The 16846-nt window shown below is 52.5% G+C and overlaps 2 protein-coding genes across 16 annotated transcripts in view; one reads left to right on the plus strand and one right to left on the minus strand.

The window, feature by feature from the left end:
• CAMSAP1 (calmodulin regulated spectrin associated protein 1) overlaps positions 1 to 2685 on the plus strand; it is a 28654-nt gene extending 25969 nt beyond the window's left edge. For all 3 annotated transcript variants that reach the window (XM_052667297.1, XM_052667299.1, XM_052667298.1), the window contains 2 exons: positions 178 to 296; positions 539 to 2685. In XM_052667297.1, coding sequence (XP_052523257.1) covers positions 178 to 296; positions 539 to 841 — 422 coding nt within the window. In that variant the 3' untranslated portion in view covers positions 842 to 2685. The remainder of the gene's footprint in view (positions 1 to 177; positions 297 to 538) is intronic.
• A 2621-nt stretch (positions 2686 to 5306) lies between these two features.
• Positions 5307 to 16846, minus strand: part of KCNT1 (potassium sodium-activated channel subfamily T member 1) — a 56371-nt gene continuing 44831 nt past the window's right edge. For 5 of the 13 annotated variants that reach the window (XR_008202586.1, XR_008202593.1, XR_008202591.1 and 2 more), the window contains 13 exons: positions 15832 to 16048; positions 15614 to 15719; positions 15364 to 15536; positions 15131 to 15202; positions 14702 to 14836; positions 14305 to 14416; positions 13647 to 13748; positions 13492 to 13575; positions 13012 to 13140; positions 12766 to 12786; positions 11885 to 12188; positions 8446 to 10564; positions 8296 to 8333 (listed from right to left, as the gene is read on the minus strand). Coding sequence is in view for 4 of the 13 variants with exons in the window: in XM_052667300.1 (XP_052523260.1) it covers positions 8213 to 8333; positions 8446 to 8530; positions 10502 to 10564; positions 11885 to 12188; positions 12766 to 12786; positions 13012 to 13140; positions 13492 to 13575; positions 13647 to 13748; positions 14305 to 14416; positions 14702 to 14836; positions 15131 to 15202; positions 15364 to 15536; positions 15614 to 15719; positions 15832 to 16048 (1724 nt within the window). In the remaining 9 variants the exon portion in view is untranslated. Of the gene's footprint in view, positions 8334 to 8445; positions 10565 to 11884; positions 12226 to 12765; positions 12787 to 13011; positions 13141 to 13491; positions 13576 to 13646; positions 13749 to 14304; positions 14417 to 14701; positions 14837 to 15130; positions 15203 to 15363; positions 15537 to 15613; positions 15720 to 15831; positions 16049 to 16846 lie in introns of those variants that run through there. The other 8 variants (XM_052667301.1, XM_052667302.1, XM_052667300.1 and 5 more) reach the window with 7 other exon arrangements.

The following is a 16846-nucleotide window of genomic DNA, read 5'->3' on the forward strand; positions in this document are numbered from 1 at the left end:
GTGGGTTTGGTGTGACCCGTTACTTTTGAGACATTATCAAGTCTGTTTTGTTCTGTTTGATATCTACAAGTAAGTTATTGAAGAAAATGTTTATTTTTTTCTAGCACTTCTGATGAATTGAATTCTTAATGTTCTTAAGAGTTGGACAACTAAAGTTTGCTTGCTTCTCTTCCTTAGGTCCAAAATTATTTAAGGAACCCAGCAGCAAATCAAACAAACCTATCATTCACAATGCTATATCTCACTGCTGTCTTGCTGGAAAAGTGAATGAACCACATAAGAATTCAATATTAGAGGTAAGCAATAAAATATGAAATCATGAATGCACTCACAGTCAAGTTCACCTGCAGTGCTTGCTTCAGAACCCCACTCATCCATGGTGCTGATTTCCTAAGGTACCTGTGAAATGAGGAATGCTATTCAAGAAGGACCCACTTTTTTAGCTGTGTGGGAAAGCTAAAAACTGGGCACACCGTATGGGAGTTTTCACTGTGAGCTGAAGTCTCCATGTATGTTTACTTGCTTGTTTTTAATGCAGGAGCTTGAAAAATGTGATGCCAACCACTACATCATTTTGTTCCGTGATGCTGGCTGCCAGTTCAGAGCACTTTACTGCTACTACCCAGATACTGAAGAAATCTACAAGCTGACTGGAACGGGGCCAAAGAGCATCACCAAGAAAATGATTGACAAACTTTACAAATACAGTTCAGACAGAAAACAGTTCAATGTGATTCCAGCCAAAACCATGTCTGTTAGTGTGGATGCTCTTACCATCCACAACCACTTGTGGCAAGCCAAGCGACCTGCAGTGCCAAAGAAGACTCAGACTCGTAAATGACACTGAGCTCCTGGGGAGGAGATTGCTGGATGGGATTGCATCAAATGAAGACATGTTTACTGTTTTCCTCTGGTTTGGTATGAAATGTGCAGAACCATAAACATTTTTTAAGAAGTTTCTAAACAGAAACCGTGGATGCAAGTAATTAAGAATGAAGGAACATTATCAGTGTTTTTTATGAATGAGAAATCTGCTGTTACACCCAATGCTAACTACTGTGGCTTTCAACTGATGAGGGACTGTGCATGTAGCAAGATCTTTAACAAGTGGGTTTCCTTTTACTTGAAGCTTTCCATCGGTACAAATTGGGAATTACTTGGTTTTGTTTCCGCCTCATTGCCGCCTCCTTCCTGTCGTTCTTAAAGCTGGCAAGCTCTGAACTTCAGCAGAAGATGGAACAGATCTCGGGTGAAGTGCTTTGGGTTTGGTTTGGTTTTTTAAAGCAGTCTTTAGGGAAATCTTCCTTTCAGACTTTTTTGAGGCACTGTTTGATATATCCAATAGCTGCTCTGTATCTACTGCCAACGCGAGCCCAGCTCTCAGACCTCTGAAAAAGAGCCCCAACCTGTGCTGCTCAGAACAGAGTTCTTGCAGTGTCTGTTTGGAATAAGCATTGCAAAAGCCAGTCTTTTTTAAAAACAAACAAAAAGCGACTAAAAGTTGTTCACAAATGGAAAGATCTGTGGAATACAATCATGAAGAGGCATACAGGTGCTGCTGGCTGGAATGTGCCTGCTTGAAACTTGAGGCAAGCAAGCTGAACGGAGCACAGTTGTTATCAGTTTCAGGTAGTGTCCTAAGGATTTGTTTGCTTTAATAAAGATGGATTCTGGTAGGTATAGAACATGTCCACTCTGAGCACGCTACTCTGTACGATGGTGCACTTAAGGATCACAAATTTTAATGTTTTTATTATATCATGAAATGTAATTCTACTTTCTCTGTCCTGTCTTTCTTCTGAATGAGCAGCATGCTCGAAAATGAAGAGTGTGTACGTTTTTTTTATTTTGGGTGATATATTAATATATATTGATTTGTTTTTCTCATTTAAGAGCGATTTTTAAACAGAGATGTTTGCATTTGTTTCAAAAGCCCAAAAAAGTCGAATGGCTTGGATTTCTTTTCATGTTGAAATATTAAATCTTGAGTCATGACCTTAAAAATCCTCGTGTTTCAGCAGGTTACGTTTGTCTCTGTGGTGACAGGGTGTATTTGCAGTTCCGTTCCAGTTCTTAAGGTGCTCCCATGTCTGCTCAGGCTGCACCTCCCAGTAGGTTTCTGTGGCTCCTACACGACTCAGCCTGCTGGGCAGCCCCTGCTCCATCTGGGTGACTGCCTGCGGGGCGCCTCGCTTTCTAACTTTGGTTTGCACATGTTTACTTTTCTTTGGAGTGTTACTTGAAAACATCCCTTGTGAGTGCTGGAGGCACCGCACCAACCTAGAGATGAACTGAGCTCTGCAATAGAATGCAGTGTAATTAGTCAACGTTGAGAGTAATGGAAGTCACGACAAGTTATGTACATCAGGGGAAAGTAGGGTACGTAATGAAGAGCTAACTAGGTAGAGTGGAGTGAGGGTCTTCCATGGTGATCTCTCCATCTTTTTGTCCCCTTCCAGTACTTCTTGATAGGCTGCTGCAACTTTGTAAATGATGTTAGATAGTTTGCTGCTTGTAAATAATTAAAGGCTTTATGGTTTCTAAAGTGCTAAGTATTAAACACCGTCATGAGTGTAACTTTTGTTACCATGCTTTTCATGCTTGTGCTTTATTTCTCACTGTTTGATATTATATACCATATTTATTTTATGAAAGCACTGAAATTTAATAAAAATCATTAACTGATTTCCTTTTTATTTCACGTGTACCTTTTGTTGTTGTGATGCTTCATCCCGTCAAAGAACTAACGTGCTTTAAAGATGTGCTATTCTGTTCAGTTGTGCTCCTAGAACGCTCATCTGTCAGCAGCTGCAATATCTTTGTGACTGCAGCTTAACTCTCCTGACCTTGGTTGAAGCGTGCTGCAATTCGACCAGCAGGCTTTCAGAAAATTGGGAAGTTGTTTAACAGTCGTCTAAAGGATTTATTTTGTCAGCCTTCAGACTCCTGAGTCTGGCCAGTGGGTTTTCTGGGATCCGAGTGCTCAGGCAGCGGCAGAAGCATCGATAGAATGTCTAACAGCTGCTGGCTGTTAGCTTGCTTGTGACCTGTAAGGACCAACCTCTGGAATTTAAATATGAATTGACTATTGAGCCTCATAATGCACCTCTATTGGCTCTGCAAAAGCATCTAAATCTCAAAGCTGCAGCCTTTTCCAACTCAGAAATACTTCTGACCCAGAGGTTGTCGTGCAGAACAGTCCTTGTTCATAGAGGCCGGTTGTTTTAATGTGTCTTTTTTCAACATTATTTTTAGTTTCCTCTATTATTTCCTACAGCCTGAAATCTTGCTGCTCAGAGGAAGGAGTGGACTGAAAGGTTCAGTGCCACCAATCTGCTGCCTGGCCTGGCTGTTGAGCTCAGCCTTCCCCTGGGCTGCCTGCAGCTGCTCCTGTTGTGCCACGTGAAGGCATTGGCTCTGGTGGTGCCCGATGGCAGTGGGCTGCAGGCTGTGCTGCACTCGTGCCCTAAGCAATGAGCACACAGGGCAGCACTGGTGTGGGTCCCCTTTTTGGGTCGACTTCTTACTCGTTTCTTGATAAAATACAAGAATGTACATCTTTAAAGTGCTTTTAAGCGCAGTTTCTGAAGCTTTCATACATCACTGCGTTGTGTGTTTGCCCATACTGTTTTGCTTTTGTAGTTAATGTGTCTTTGTCTCATTTTCACCATGCTGTGGTTCAGACAAGAAGTAGCCAAGTTTGAACAACTGAGGCGTTCTGAAAACCCGAGTGCAGCTCAGGGCTGTGTGCTGCACTTGTGGGAGAGCTGAGGGCACAAAACCACGCGACGTTGCTACATGAGAAAGGCAGCAGTGTGCAAACAGGCATCTTCTGGGAGCTGTGGCTGTGACAGATGGTTTGGGGACAAAGGAAAGGCAGAGAGATGTGAGTGAGTTCTCAAGACCCTGAATTTTCCTTTGGTTTTGGTCGTTTTCCCCACAGGTCTTCAGAGCTGACACAGCAGTGTCAGAACACTCAGTTATGTCTTCACTCTGAAGTTGGTGCTGCTGGGCCCTGGTGCCCATCCATCCAGCAGCACCTCCCCTGGCTTACCATCTTCCCAGCTGTGAAGTGCTACAGTGAAAACTGCTGCATAAGGGCTCTGCAGGACAGCTTGAAGTAGTTAGAGGTGTGTGGCTGTCCAGTTGACCTCTGCAGTTCTTGTTACACGTTTATTGCAGCGTGCCCGAATTCTCTGTGGATGCAGTTCTGATCACAGCTTCAGTTGAGCTGCGCTCACGGCACCGAGGAGCACAGATGTGACAAAGCCCAGGAGATCCTGCAGGCTCTCAGACAGGTCTCAGAACCTTGGGGTGGGATGGGATTCTGCTTTGGTGAAGTGCAAGTATAGCTGAACAAAATGTGAGTACCTCACTTGTGCCATAGCTCAGTGTTTGTGATGAAACCCGGGCCACCATGCAGACACTGGGCTGTGGCTCATGGAAGAAAGTAGGAAATAATGGTAATGGCTTGAGTGCATCACTGATACCAGATAACTGCAAGTGGAATCTCTCAGCTGTGGTTCTGAGTTGGCAGGTGTGTTTGGGCACACAAGGAGTGCTTTCACCCTTCTGTTCCAGGCGGTGCATTGGAGTTTAAAGAGGACTGAAGTGATGGTGTGAAGGAGTAACAGATGCATGGATGTGTCTTCTGTTCTGTTGTACACAGTCTGACTGCTGCAGGCCGTAGCGTGAAGGCATCCAAAGAGGTGATGCTGTTGGAGCTGTGCTCTCCACACAAAGGAAATGGAGCTTCCCTTCTGGATGAAGGTCAACTGAACTGAAAGGATTTCTTACTTAAATGCTGCTCTTCTTTCAGTCCGCGCATCGTTCCGAATGTTGCTGTCAGTTCTTCAGAGTGCAGACAGAAATGACTCAAAGTTGGAATAGGATCAGTGGCTCAAATGAGGGCTGCCAATAACAGACCCACGGTGAACCCAGGGGCTGTGCCTGCCTTCCTGGGGGCTGCCTGCCTCGTGCAATGCCTGTGAGCAAAGCAAGCGCTTTGCCAGAGCGCAGGAGGGATTTATTTCACTATTCAACTATTAACTATTATTCAATACTAACTATTTAACGTTAAATAGTTTAAATACTGAATTTGCAGCGCAGCCCCAGGAGCAATGCAGGGTGGGGGCAGTCTGCCCCGAGCCCCTGCTGAGCACCAGCATTGGCATGGGCTGTGTAACACAGCATGAAGCTGTTGTGGAAAACAAAGTAATTGCACCAGCCTTACTGGCAGCTGGCAGAAGCTCTGTGCTCCCACTCAGAGCCCCCCCAGGACGCTGCAGCCACCAGGCAGACAGCAGTCTCTGTTGTTGCTGCATGCAGCTCTTTTATTTCGATTTCTCTTTACAGAAATGTGAAACAACTTCACTGGAATCGTACAAAAACATCTCCTGTTGGCTGTCTGTAGTGCACCCCAAGAACACATGTCCCAAAATGAGGCCTCGGAGAGGGAAGGATGCGTTTTCTGTTGGCTGTGGCTGATGGAGCCCACGCAGAGCTGACCTGGAGAGCAGTTCCCCCTTGGGAAGTAAAAAGGCTGAGTTCAGAGGGAGGGGTAAAACTGGGGATGGCTGTGTGAATACTCAGTAGGGCTGCAATGTGTGATGTGGCGTGGGGATGTGGTCCCTGTTCAGAGGATGGAGCTGTTAGTGCCACAGAACCCAATGCCAGTAAACCTGGAACTGCTGCAGCCCTCTCTCGCGTGTCTGCATTCCTCAGGGCCTTTCAGCTCTGCATCCTTTATAGAATCCTGTTTTTTCTAAGGGCGTTTTGTTGCTCTGGGAGCCCCAGCGCTGTGTTCTGCCCCAAAGGGGGGGAGCTAAGGGGGAAGAGGAGGCGTCCCTGGGCCAGCAGTGCCATCTGTGTGCATCCCCTCTGGGACTGGGGGGTGCTGCTTCCCCACTGGGCAAAGTGCTGAGCTTTGAGCCAGCTGAGAGCCGGAGCTGTGCCACTCAGTGCTGGTGGTGAAACCATTGGATTTCATTGGGAAAAGGGGGGTGGGGGAAATAAAACCAAATGAGAGCGACCTGAAATAAATACTGCTGTGCATCGGGGCTGTACTGGAGCTGTTGGGGTGAAGCAGTCAGTGCAGCACATCCCTCCATCTGCTCCTGCATGGCCTCAACGCGGCGCCCACCTTTCCTAGACGGCCCTGGGCGAGCAGCAGCAGCTTCTGTTGATGCCACAACCGTTACAAAAATAAAATGTTCTCATTTTTACATCTGTGTTGTAACCGAGTCTGAGGATTTAGAAAAACTGAACACTTGTTCTTAGGCTTGCATTGACCACAGGTAAATATCTACAGTATATTTCTTCTCTTTCAACATCCCATTAGAATGTCAGCTATAAATTTACACCGTAGAAATAATGTCTGCAAAAAAAAAAAGGTGTGTGATTTATACACCTGTAGCTTCTTTCTTCTTAAATACACAGCTTTGCACATTAACCAAACAGAAGTGGCAGTGGAATGCAGTGAGGGCGAGGGATGCTCTTGCAGTGCCTGGGGTGCTGTGGGGCGGTGGGCTGCCCCCAGGCACGCAGAGCAGCCAACTGTAGGGAAAGAGATGAAAATGTTCCCTTCTGAATGGTCAGCATGGGGTAACTGTGGAATATCCCGAGCTCAAAGGGGTCTGTAAGGATCACTGAGTCCGAAGCCATGACCTCAGCCCCCTCACCGGGTTGGGATGCAGTGCTGCTTTGTTTCCCCCTCCCTTAGAGGTGAATGGGATGCAAAACCTTCAGCTCTGGGCTTGGTTGTGTGCACCGACAGCGGAGGGACGGAGCGCTGTGGGGTCAGACATGGCTCAACCCCCTTGGCTTTGTGCTGCAGCTGCTCTCACTGTTTATCCTGTGGGAACTACTTAATTTTTTTGGCACAACAACTGAAGAGCAGGAATAAATAAAACGCAGAGCTGCCGCAGCCAGCGAGATGTAAAAAAAACAACGCATCGTTAAAAGCGAAACAAATGATATCAAACAGAGCATTGGGTGATGGTTCGGTTGGGCCCACATCTCAGGGCAGCCGAGGGCTCAGCTGGGGGCTGGGTATTTCCACCTGCACTGCCCACTGAGTGCCAGATGGCAATGCTAGGCTGCAAAGCAGCAGAAACCATAGGCGTTAGAAGCAAGGCCAGCCCAGGCACCGTCCAATTCTCAGCCCACAGAGCTTTGGCTGGGTGGGTTTGTGGGTTTTCCTCCCTTCTCAGGCAGCACGGAGCTCAGCGCCTTCGTGGGGTGCCATGATTTTAAGCAGGTTTTTGTAAACAACATTTATTGTGTGTCGTGGGGGAAGGGGAGGCGGATGGGAATGGCAGAACCCCTTCCTGGCAGCGGCGCTGGGAGGGCAGGGCTGTGTTGTGCTTTACAGGCTTCTTGTTTAAAAAAAAATACATAAAAAAAAAAATCACATTGAGGTTTTAGTAGATGAATGTAAAAGTATATAAAGTTAACAACTTGGTTATTCACTTGGCAGTCAAAGAAAAAAAAAACAACAACAAAAAAACCTTTAGACGTCGCCATTGCAAAGTGTGCAAAAATAGATGGAAAATACGTCTTGTGTTCCTGCTATAGAAAGGTCTCCACTGCCGTTGTGCTGCAAGCAGCCGGGGGTCGGGTTGGGCTGCCAGTGCAAATCCATGGCAGCACGGGGCCTTGGCCAGGCCAGCACCACATGGAGCCAGCGGTGCCTTTGCTGCTGAGCCCCACTGGGTGCCAGCATCCCCATAGCCAGGATGTGTGCAACAAGAGCAGTGCTGCACGGCTTTGGGTCCCACTGTTGTCTTTTTGGTGTGTTTGGGGATTTGCAGATGTTGCTTGGGTGCTGGAAGGGCTGCACTGTCCTTTCCTTCCCCACTGTCTCCGCGCAGCCCCCAGGACAAGCCAACAAGCAAGGAGAGCATTGGGGTAAAAGAGCCAAATTTGGGCTATCCATCCCAGACCCAGCAAAGAGGAGCAGGATGAGCGGCCGCCCTTGGCTCAGCAGTGCCCCCATCCAATGCGAACGGCCTGCATCATTTGGGGACAATTCTGAACACGGGCCCCCCAAACGGGCCGAGCTGTAGCTCCAGTCTCACCACCAGCACCAGCAAAGACTTTCTCACTAGTTGCGGTATTGGTATAAAAGGTTAAAAACTCCCACGTGGTGCCTCTGGCCGGCCGCCTGCCCGCCTGTCCCATCGCTTTTGTCCCCGCAGCACACGGGTTGTGCTCAGAGCTGGGTTTCATCCCGCGTCTCGGGGTTGCAGGGGCCCAGCTTGTTGCTGCAGCTGCTCTTGCGGCTGTGCCCATCGTTGGCCACGTGTGCCAGCGGGTCGGAGCGGATCAGGTACCTGCGGGGCACAGAGCGGGGCGTGGAGTGTGCAGTGTGCCTGCACCAAGGCTGGGAATCCTGGGTTTGGGGTGGGATTGGGAGTTGTGCGGGGAGGAGGGGGCAACACGTACACGATGTCGTTCAGCTCCAGCCGTGTGTCTGGGGGTGGGTTGATCAGGACATAGGACAAAGTGTTCTGGTGGTCGTTCATCTCATCTGCCGGAGGAGAGAAGGGGATGGTGGGCAGGGCTGGCGGAGCGCCCTGACGGACACCCTGATGGACACCCTGATGGATGCCCCAATGGGGGCTCCCATGGACACCCCAACGGGCAGCCCAGCGGATGCCCTGGCAGCCCCACTGCAGAGCTCCAAGCATCAGGCTGGGTAAGGTCACAGCTGGCCCCTGAGGACAGCACCGGGTCCTTTAGCATGGCCGTGCCACTGAGAGCACCACCGCCTCCTCCCGCAGCCCCGCAGCCGCTCCCAGCCACGGCACAGGCTGGAGCCTCACAGACTTTTCACTTCAAAAATCAACCTCCAAAAAGAAATGAGGAAAAAAAAAAAGTCTTACCTTGTTTGAGCACAAAAAACGAAACACGTTAGTCTTGCTGCATTAAGTACAGCACAACGAGCACCGGGTCAGGGCAGACAAACCCCCCCAGGGCTGTGACCACGCTTTGCCACCTTCTTCCCTTGTTGCACCTATGAGCACCAAGCAGCACGTGGCCGAGGCACCATGCCCTTCTGCCTGCAGGACATCACTGCGGCATCCCAGAGCCCCCAGCACCACTCAGGAACGGCTCTGAATCGTGGAGCTGCGGTGATGCCCAACGGAGCACCGGGACACTCGGGGCCCTTCGCTGCCAAACAAGATCATGGGGGGAAGCAGGTGCTGGGAACAAGCAGCAGCGGGAGCACAGCGAGGGCATGTGATGGACAGGACAGGGGACAGACAGCAGGGGACAGACAGACATGGGCTTGCTGCAGGGTTGTGCACTGGGACGCCAACAGTGCATGGCCCCTCCCGTGCAATGAGAAGATGGGGAACACAGGGCAGGTCTGCACGCAGACCCCTCCTCTTTCCTGCCCATTGGCTTTTTGCTGCTCACCCCCTGCTTGCTCCCCAGACCACAGGGCTGACAGCTCTCAGCCGTCCCAGTGCTCAGCCCTACAGTGCAGCGGGGATGGGGGTGGCAGTGCTGGGGTGCACACAGAGCCAGGGATGCATGGGATGTGCCGTAATGGAGGGGGGGTTCCTGGGGCACACAGGTTCTCCTTCACCATGGAAGCACCTTTTCCTGACCCCCATGCAGCACTGCTGAACCCACCACGTGTATTGCCATCATCTTGTCCCCACTGGCACCCCCATGTAATTTTGGGGGGAGGGGAGCCAGAGCTCCTGCACCTACACCGTGGTGCTCACACTGCAGAAGGGCACTGGTGGGGTGGCTCACAGCTGTGCCAGAACACAACCAAGGGGGGGGGGGAACACCATCCCTGAGCTCTGCGCAGCCCTGGCAGTTGCTGGCAATATATTGTGTAGGGCTTCCATGAGCCACAGCTGGGCTGGGGCTCTGAGGCTGGACATGGTTTGTAGGAAAATGCCAACTTTTCGCCTTAAGCATGGGCTGGCAAAGCCTGAACCACAGCCCAGCAAGGCCACAGCTGCCCCTGGGCTCTCCAGAGCCCCTCTGCATGAAGCTGCGCGCTGAGCACTGGGTGCTGAGTCCCTTCACCCTGAGCATCTCCCCAGGGTCTGGGGGTGACTGCAGGGACAGGCGGGTCTGCACCCCAAACCAACCGGGGACAAAGCTGCAAACGATGCCTTCCCGCACTGCTTTGCTCAGCAGCAGCAGACAGAAACCTCCTCCTTGAACTGCTCCAGGCTTTGCAGGCCAAAGTCAACCTACAGAGCAATGCAAGGAGGTCACTATCAGTAACAGCTGAGGGATGTGATTTCCTCGCACTGGTTCCAAAGGGTCCCTGCATTTTCTCTCCTGCCATCAGGGAGCCCTGCAGCTGCAGTGCAGTGCCTTTTGTTTTCCAGCTCCACCCAACAAAGGAGTGTGAAAGGATTGAGTATCTGAGGTGAAAACTGGCAAGGGTGTGGATTGGGCTCAGCTGGCATGATCTTGTTGTACGCTGCACGCCGTGAGGCACGCGTGACTCCCAGGGAGTGAGCATTACCTTGCAAATATCCCAGGTTTACCCGATTCATCACATCACTGGCTGTTAAATTTGCTACATCCTCTACAGAACATACAGGGAAAGGCACAGACATAAACAGAAAGAGAGAGAGAGGTCAGCAAGCCATGATTTGGCAAATATTAGAGACGAGCTGCTGCACTTTGGCAATAAAGGAGCAAAAGATAAAGGCAAGGAGAGCAGGCAGTCAGTGTCCTTCCAACCACCAAGCACACCGATGCCAGCCGTGCCCCGGTGCCCACGCACGTCCCAGCCGGAGCCCCAGAGCTGCACTGAGCAGACCAGCTGTACCAGCATGGCAGCACCGACTGTCATCAGCAGAGTGATACAGAGCTAAGAGAGCTGCGTCCCTCAGCATGAGCCAAGGAAACTTTTGGGAGAAGGGACAAAGAGCTCAGTCTCACAGAATCACAGAATTGTAGGGGTTGGAAGGGACCTCTAGAGATCATCGAGACCAACCCCGCTGCCAAAGCAGGTTCCCTAAACCAGATCTCAGTGCTGCATCACCTGCAGGCCGCAGTGCCAAGTGTGCAGCTGAACCAGCAATGCTGTCCCCACCTTCCCCTCCATGGAGCGGCTGCTACGTGGCCCCAGCACTCCTGTGTGCCCTCTGTTTCCCCGCATCGATCCGTATTTCCCCCACTCTCCCAGCTGCAGGCAGCAAAACCCCAGCTGGGCTCAGTGCTCGGTGCTCAGGGCCCGGCTGCGGTGATGGAAGGGGTCTGGCATGGAGTAGACAGGAGGCAGCACGGGATGGCTCACAGGGCAGAAAGACAAAACGAACCAAGAAAGCCATGTGCGAAGGACTTCACCGCAACCACGGGGCAGGTGCGGGCACACAGACTCCGGCACCAGCACGGGGCTGCGGTCCCCACCAGAAAGATGTGGGTCAGCAGGAAGCACAGTGACACACGCGGCCATCGCACACCACCAAGCCTGCCCAGCCCTGCCAGATGCTCCTGAGATACAGCGCGGTGACAGCGCGGAGCTGCAGCACCAGCCCTGCAGAACGGCGGGGCACAGCATCATGATTTGGATGAGCTGACCCACAACAGAGCCAACCCGGGGCCCATGGCAGGAGGTTGGAACTGGATGATTTCAGAGGTCCCTTCCAACCCAACCATTCTATTGCTCTATGATTAGCTGGCCCTGTGTGCTCAAGGCAGCCCACGCATCACAGGCACAGCTCCTGGAGGCACGGACCCCACAGCAGCCACCCCGGGAGCGATGTGCACCGCATTGCTGTGCAGCATCCACAGACGGGTCCAGCAGCACCTGCAGGGCTTGGGCACAACGAATGGGGATTTACCTGCGGAGCCCACGGGGCCGCCTCGCCGCAGGGAAGCACGACCGCACATCACTTACCATAGCCGGTGGTTGGCAAGCCCAGGTGCTTCATGCGGTTCTTGACGAGCTCGGACAGCTCCTGCCGCTCGGAGCGGCGGTACAGGCTGAGCCGCTGCTGGCTGATCCACTCGGCGGTCTTGCCGGAGTGCTTGTTGCCCTTCCTGCTCAGCCGGCGTGCCCACTGCATGCTCTTGCGCCGCAGCAGCGGGTGCTCGGACTGGTCACTGGAGCACGAGTTCCTGTGGTGGCCCGTCTTGATGCCCCAGTGCTCCTTCACATCCTTCGTATCCTCGCAGTCCTCCACGTTGATGGAGATCTGTGACTGGAAGCCCGGCCGGTGACGGGGACCGCGGGGCCACCTAACGGGAGTTGCTCTGGGACGGGGTCCCATCTCTTAGCCGTGCACTGCCAGCACAGCGTCCCCGTGCTGCTAAAGCACCTGGGCAGCAGCTCTGGGATGGGGGCTCCAGAATGCCAGCAGCCATAGGGTGCAGCAGGCACCTCATCTCCATCAGCGCCGTTCCCTCCTGCCCTCACCTTCCTCACTGGCACATCGCAGCAGACCTGCTGCCGCACCTCTGCTACAGAGAGCTCAGCTGGTAAGCACTGATTTATTAATAAAGGGGATAAAGCACCTCTAAGGATGAATGGGGATTGCACTGAGCTAAATGTCAGCTTTCAGCACCCTGCAGCTGCCTCCACAAAGCTGAAAACCAAAGATATTCACAGCGGAGCCCGGATCCTGCTCCCTCTCCCAGTAATTACACCTTCTGGCTGTTTGCTGGTGCTGTGGGGGACATCTCGCCTGAGGAAAACCATCCCTGACACCGCCCACATGTGCACTGCAGGGGCCGGCAGCAGAACCGATAATCCCAGGTCTGGGTGCAAGCATTACTCACCTGTGCTCTGATGTCATGGGGCTGCATTTGGGGGAAGAAAAAGGGGAAAAAGTGTCAGCCAGGAAATGAGCATCCTTGCTGTGCAGCATCCCCTGGTAATTCAACAACCGCTCAGTGCTGCATCGCCTGCCAGCGCTGCTCACTGAGGGCTGAGCATTTGCACTGTGCTCACAGACAGACAGGAGCCCCCCGGCTGTGGGTTGGGACAGGAATGCTGCTGCCCTTCCCACATGTGCTGCCCCTTGCCTCGGAGGTGGCGAACATGTGCGACTCCGTCCGGTAAATGCCGATGGGGATCTCAGCACTGGAGGAGCAGAGCTTCTGGAAGAGGCGCCCGTAGGTGCGGATCCACAGGTCGTCCTCTGTGATCTTCATCTGGGGATGAACAGCAACTGCCTTCAGAACCAGAACAGTGCCCAAATGCACCAATGCCAACCCCAGAGAGCCACAAACAGACCAGGAGCAGGACTTGTGGGTGTAGCGCTGAGGGATACGGCTGAGTGGTGGACGTGGCAGCGTTGGCCAAGAGTTGGACTTGACGACCTTAAGGGTCTTTTCCAACCAAAAAGACTCAGTGATTTTATAACATTAGTGCTCTTGGCAGTGCTGAGGTTGCCCATGTATGATACAGAGAGCAATGTTCTGCCCCGTTCTGCTCCATTTTGCCTCTCTCAGAGAGCCTCACATCCCGCAGCCCCCATGCACATGCCCTGCAGCAGCACCTACCGCACAGAGGTAGCCAGAGCCCGGTGTAGTGTCAAGGCCCAACAGCAGCCGGGTGATGGTGATCATGTAGTCCTTGACAAACGACTGCAGGAGGGGAGGAAATGTCAACCCCGGTACGTGCCAGCAGGCAGCCGTGCCCCCAGAGCCCCCCCCACCTGGTAGAGCAGCGTGTCCAGCATGCTGATACTGAAGACCCTCCCCGCAGCGAAGGGCAGGCGGAACATGAAGGCCAGGTTGGAACCATTCTCACGCTCTTTCTGGAAGAGGAAAGACAATCCACGCGGCCTTGAAAGCTCACCTGAGCGGGAGGACAGCAGCTGAGCATCTCTGCTGGGCATGCCAGGAGGGAGGCAGGGAAAGAGGGTTTTGTGGTGAAAGAAGTATTTTTTTTTCTCCATGGAAACGTGCGAGACATCATGGATTTATTTTGCTACGGGCTGGATGTGGTGCTTCCATGTGCCTTGCTGCCTTGGGGATGTTTGCTCTTTTCAGGAGATCTCAGCACAGCGACACTGCTGCAGGCACAGCGCTGCGCCCAGCGGCCTCCTCCTTGGAGCATCCCTGCACCCGTTCACTCACTGCCCCGCTCCCAACACAGCAGCAGGCAAAGCAGCACAACCTCCAGCCGCCAAGAAACACATAAACACATAGGAAGAGGCAGACGGCCCCAAAATCACCCACCCACACATTTGTTTGCTGCAGGTTATGTTGGATGGATGCACAGTGCAGCGGGTGGAGGAGCACAGGAACGCAACAAACTCAGGATCAGTGACTCCCAGCACCGAATTCCCAGAAAGCAAAGCTTTCACTTACCTTCTCTAGCTTGGAAAGGGCTAAGGAGTAGCTGTCCTTTGCTCTAAACTGCATGAACCTCATGTTGGAGGGATGGGTCAGCTCTGTGATGATGCTGAGGCTGGGAAAGAGCCTGCAGTGGGAAGAGACATGTTGTTCATCAGCCAGCTTGGAAGGGAGGAATCCCTGCATTTAAAGCTTGAGGAACACAAAAGATTCCCCTGCGCCCATCCAAGACCAGAATTAGCGGAACCTAGGTGTCATCCTAGCAGCTCACAGCACCTATGAGCTCTTGGGCTCACTTCCTGCTGAGGCAGCACCCAGAAGAGGGATGGGATGGAATAGGATGGGAGGGAATGGGATAGATGGGGCAGGTTGAGTGAGAAGATGATGGGATAGGACTGCCAGCCCTCTTCACCTGAACATGGTCTGGACGTTGACAATCGTCTTTGCATCCGCCATGTAATCCTCCTCAGCACTCATGGTGCTCTCCTTGTCCACAACCACCAGGTTGTCAGCGTAGATGATGCCGCACTGCAGCAGGCTGTCCAGGCTGGGCAGTTCCCAAAGAGAAGAGCGCAGGGGTCAGCCCTTGGAAACGACATGGGGAAGCAGCACGCTGCCATGCACAGCGCTGCAGCCAGCCCAGCTGCTCCTGGCCACCAGCCCAGCACCAACACCCATCTCCCAGATGGACTCAACAAGGTGAGAAGCCGACAGTGGGGGCTGCCATGGCCAGCCCTTGTCTCCCCATGGAATGAGAAGGTATGGGGTTGCGGATTGGGGTGAATGCAACATGTCTAAGACCATCCTATAATTAACAACAGCCACAGACCAGAACACCTACTTGTCAATGGTGCCTTCCATGTAGTAAACCATGGGGAAACAACAGATGGCTTCCAGAAAGTGGTGCTCTGGTCTGCAAGAAGAGCAACAGAAAGGAACAGCGTTCAGAAACCCAACAAACAAGGTGACGCACAGCCCAAGACTGTCGTGCTCCTGCCCCATGCCATGTGCAGTGCCCATGGTAACACAGGGAAGGGCTCGGTGCAAGAGAAAGCACAGCAGAGAAGTACTTGCTTGTTGTCCAGAAGCAACACAATGGGGTTCAACTCTTTGCGAGACCGATAGTAGGCACGCAGCGGGACGATGAAGTTATACAGCCCATTGCCAGCGGTCTCTGCTGACACGATGATCAACTTGTTCTTAAAGCCATAGGCCTTGGCGTCTTCAAAGCTGTTGTGCTTGCAGCCCTGTGGGAGGGAGGCAGCTGGGACCCGTGGCAGTGCCCGGCCCCTTCCAGCACAGCCCTGGGCAGCACACTGCTCACCTTGTCCAGCCGCAGGCAGCAGAACGGGGCTTTCTCAGGCAGGAGGTGGCACAGGGTTGGTGAGCTGCCGATGTATGGGGAATTGGGTGGGTAGCCCTTCACGTACCTGCAGCAGAGGGAAATCCCAGCGCTGTAATGACGTGGAGAAAGCCATCTGCAACGGCCCCATCACCTGCGAGGAGCTGTGCCTCTGCAGTGACCGAACGTGTGCGACTCACTCCACCACCGCTGAGCCCTCCTCGTCTGACTGTGTCATCTCATCCTCCGACTGGTCGCTGAGCAGGTCGCAGGGCAGCAGGGATGAGGTGTCAGCCAGCTCGAGCACGGGTGCGATGCTGGGCCGGCGGTTGCCTGAGCCGTTCTCTGCCGGCAGCGCCAGCTTGCTGCTGTTGGTGGGGCGGCACTCAGTGTTCTGCAGGTCCATGGCCACTGTACCTGGACGCAGTGGGGGGAAGCACAGCGCTCTATAAGGAGGGGAAGGGAGCAGAGCCGACAGAGCATGGCACCCCTGAGCCCCGCTGGGACCCCATCCACCACCAGCGCCTTCTAAAATCCAAACGTATTTACAGAGTGTTGACCGAGGCCATCGAGTCTTTGCTCTCAGTTGGAAACCCAACCTGAAGCTTTCATCTGAATCTTCACCCATTATCTTTGCCTATGAAAGCTATCAGTTTCCCAGTGAGCACAGCACAGGAGCTGGGCACATTCCTGCAGCCATGGATCTGCACCTGCTGAACCTTCTCACACCATTTCACTTCTTGTTCCACTTTTTGCAAAAAGTCCCTCTGTGAGCAAGCCACGTAACAAGAACCTTGATGAGCTCTACTCAGCAAAGTGCTCTGTGGCTTGCTGTGGGATAATCATACAAACAGCTGTGCATGAGTATATATCCATAAATTATTTGCCTAAAATACAATCTGCCATCGCAGCGCAGCCTCTCCAGACAACCCCAGAACTTGGTCTCCCCAGCTGCAAGCTGGAAGTAATGACTCATGGCATTTTTCATTTGAGAAAATGCACCGCTCGCTGCAGAGCAAATCACGCCACCTGTCAGGTTGGGAATCATAAAAATGATTTAAGATGCGGCCAACAGCATTTATCCTTCCAGGCAGGGCTTGAGGGATTTCTGCAGACAAATATCATAAATGATAACGGATATCACAAGCTCTAATGATGGTTTCAGGGCTTGCTGAGAGCAGCTAGGATGCCAGGAGCAGGGATGTGGGAGCGATA

This window comes from Tympanuchus pallidicinctus, unplaced genomic scaffold (genome assembly GCF_026119805.1).
Source record: "Tympanuchus pallidicinctus isolate F22 unplaced genomic scaffold, pur_lepc_1.0 scaffold8, whole genome shotgun sequence".
NCBI classification, from domain to species: Eukaryota; Metazoa; Chordata; class Aves; order Galliformes; family Phasianidae; genus Tympanuchus; species Tympanuchus pallidicinctus.